At 41.0% G+C, this 2,822-nt stretch overlaps 1 protein-coding gene across 1 annotated transcript; it reads right to left on the bottom strand.

The window, feature by feature from the left end:
• Positions 1–993: 993 nt before the first annotated feature.
• On the bottom strand, positions 994–2,123 carry LOC143774717 (olfactory receptor 1500-like). The gene is made up of 2 exons (XM_077262482.1): positions 2,094–2,123; positions 994–1,944 (listed from the first exon to the last, which is right to left on the bottom strand). The coding sequence occupies exons 1-2, from the start codon at positions 2,121–2,123 to the stop codon at positions 994–996; spliced, it is 981 nt and encodes a 326-aa protein (XP_077118597.1).
• Between the last annotated feature and the right edge of the window lie 699 nt (positions 2,124–2,822).

Here is a 2,822-nt window from a genome sequence, read left to right on the forward strand (position 1 = left end):
CGCTTAAAACTGGGATTGGAGATTAATCGTATTAACCTAGGTAGTGCATTCCAAAGAATTGATGCAGCACGTGAAAAGTCTTGGAGACGGGAGTGAAAGGTTCTGATTATTGAGGATGTTAACCTCAGGTCATTAGCATAATGGAGAGCATGGGTAGGGTGGTAGTTTAAGATGAGAGAGGAGATGTAGGGTGGTGCTGAGCTATGGAGTGCTTTGTGGATGAGGGTAATAAGTTTGTACTGGATTCTGGAGTGGACGGGCAACCTGTGTAATGACTGGCACAAGGTAGAGGCATGGGTATAATATTTTGTGAGGAATATGATCCTGGCTGCAGCATTCAGGACAGATTGGAGAGGGAGAGTTTGGTAAGAGGGAGGCCGATTAGTAGAGAGATACAATAGTCCAGACGAGAATGAATAAGAGAGAACAGAGTTTTTGCAAAGTCAAAAGTAAGAAAAGGTTCAATTGTAGAAATGTTTTTGAGGTGCAGATAACAAAAGTAAGCCAGTGATCGGATGTGGGGGGTGAATGAAAGCTTGGAATCAAGTATGACCCCAAGACAGCGGGCATGTTTCTGTGGAGTAATGGTGGAGCCACACACGGAGATGGCAATGTCAGGCAAAGGTAGGTTAGTAGAGGGAGAAAACACAAGGAGTTCAGTTTTTGACAGGTTCAGTTTCAGATAGAGGGAGGACATGATGCTGCAGACAGCGGTAAGACAATCACTGGTGTTTTCAAAAACGGCAGGTGTGATATCAGGAGAATAAGTGTATAATTGGTTGTCATCAGCATAGAGATGGTACTGAAAACCAAATCTACTGATTTTTTGGCCAATCCACCTGAGAAAGACAGCGTTTAGGAAACTTTTCCTGGATACCAGAGGACCAAAATGTTAAGAAAAAAAAAAAAACTAGCAACGAGAGTGTTGCATGATAAGTAGTAAAAAATTAGGAAAAAAAATCCATTTGATCTGACAGCCCAGAACAATTCATTTCATCTTGAGGATAATATATAATTATCACCAAGTACAAATCTGATTATTTCCTGTACAGATTTTTTTATGTCTTTATTTCTCAAACTGTATATTATGGGATTTATCAATGGTGTTAAAACAGTATAAAGCAGTGATAAGATTTTACTAATGTTCAGTGTCTGTTCTCCTTTAGGGAAGAGATAAACACTCAGTAGAGTACTAAAGAATATGGATACTACAAAAAGATGGGCGCTACAGGTGGAGAAAGCCTTTTTTCTACTTACATTTGATTGAAACCTCAAGATGGTGACAATAATATTAATATAAGAGATAAAAATCACTGTGAGAGGGATGAACAGTATTGGGAAACACATTATAAAGACCTCCAACTCAATAGTGTATGTAGCAGAGCAAGAATTTTCTAATAAAGGAACAAAATCGCAAAAGAAATGGTCAATAATATTTGGTCCACAAAATTCCAGCATCGATATTGTTATACAGTACATCAATGTAATAGAAAAACTGAACACCCAACACATAGCGGCCAATATCACACAGCGGTCACTTGTCATGGTAGACGTGTAACGGAGAGGATTACAGATGGCCACATATCTGTCGTAGGACATCACCGTGAGGAGGAAACATTCAAATATTTCACATACACAAAAAAAATAAAACTGACTGATACAACCAGTAAAAGTGGTGGTTCCCCCATTGTTTAGTAGGATATGTAGTGTGTCAGGGACAATATCTGAGGCCAACAAGATGTCGCTGATGGACAGTTGTGAGATGAAGAAGTACATTGGAGTGTGGAGGTTCTTGCTGATGGACACTAGGGTGATGATAAGGAGATTCCCACATATTGTCCCACAATATACAACCAGAAGAAGACAGAACAATAAAATAGTTGAACGTTGGCCATTTTGAAATCCTAATAGAAAAAATTCTGCATTCACAGTCAGATTGTTCACCTAAACAAAAAGTAGGAAATACATAAATGAAATCATTGGTTTATTGGAACAAGCACACAATCCTCAAGCCATTCTCATTATTTCTAAAACAAAAACAATTCCAGCATCTCTGGATGTTTCCCTTTGGTACCTCTACACTGGCTAATTGCCTCAAGGAACTCAAGAACCTCAAGCGACATCCTGAACGTCTCCATCAAACTGAACATCTCACAGGTCATAAGCATACTGCTAATTACTAGTGTTGAGCGATACCTTCTGATACTTGAAAGTATCGGTATCGGATAGTATCGGCTGATACCCAAAAAATATCGGATATCGCCGATACCGATACCCGATACCAATACAAGTCAATGGGACTCAAGTATCGGAAGGTATCCTGGATGGCTCCCAGGGTCTGAAGGAGAGGAAACTCTCCTTCAGGCCCTGGAATCCATATTCATGTAAAAAATAAAGAATTCAAATAAAAAATATGGATATACTCACCCCTCCGGCGGCCCCTGGACCTTACCGATGTAACCGGCAGCCTCCGTTCCTAAGAATGAGGAGTTTAGGACCTTCGATGACGTCGCGGCTTGTGATTGGTCGCGTGACCGCTCATGTGACCGCTCATGCGACCAATCACAAGCCGCGACGTGATCGCAGGTCCTAAACTCCTCATTCTTAGGAACGGAGGCTTCCGGTTACATCGGTAAGGTCCAGGGGCCGCCGGAGGGGTGAGTATATCCATATTTTTTATTTTAATTCTTTATTTTTTACATGATCCCAGGGCCTGAAGGAGAGTCTCCTCTCCTCCAGACCCTGGGAACCATACACTGGGAACTTCCGATTCTGATTTCCGATATCACAAAAGTATCGGAACTCGGTATCGGAATTCCGAT

Source organism: Ranitomeya variabilis, chromosome 5, assembly GCF_051348905.1.
Source record: "Ranitomeya variabilis isolate aRanVar5 chromosome 5, aRanVar5.hap1, whole genome shotgun sequence".
NCBI lineage: Eukaryota > Metazoa > Chordata > Amphibia > Anura > Dendrobatidae > Ranitomeya > Ranitomeya variabilis.

What these genes read in the sequence shown, in the direction of transcription:
- LOC143774717 (XM_077262482.1), bottom strand. Translation starts at nt 2,123, where the DNA reads ATGTCGCTTGAGGTTCTTGAGTTCCTTGAG. An exon ending in AGGTTCTTGAGTTCCTTGAG is followed by an intron (nt 1,945 to 2,093) that starts GCAATTAGCCAG and finishes CTTTTTGTTTAG; the next exon opens with GTGAACAATCTGACTGTGAA.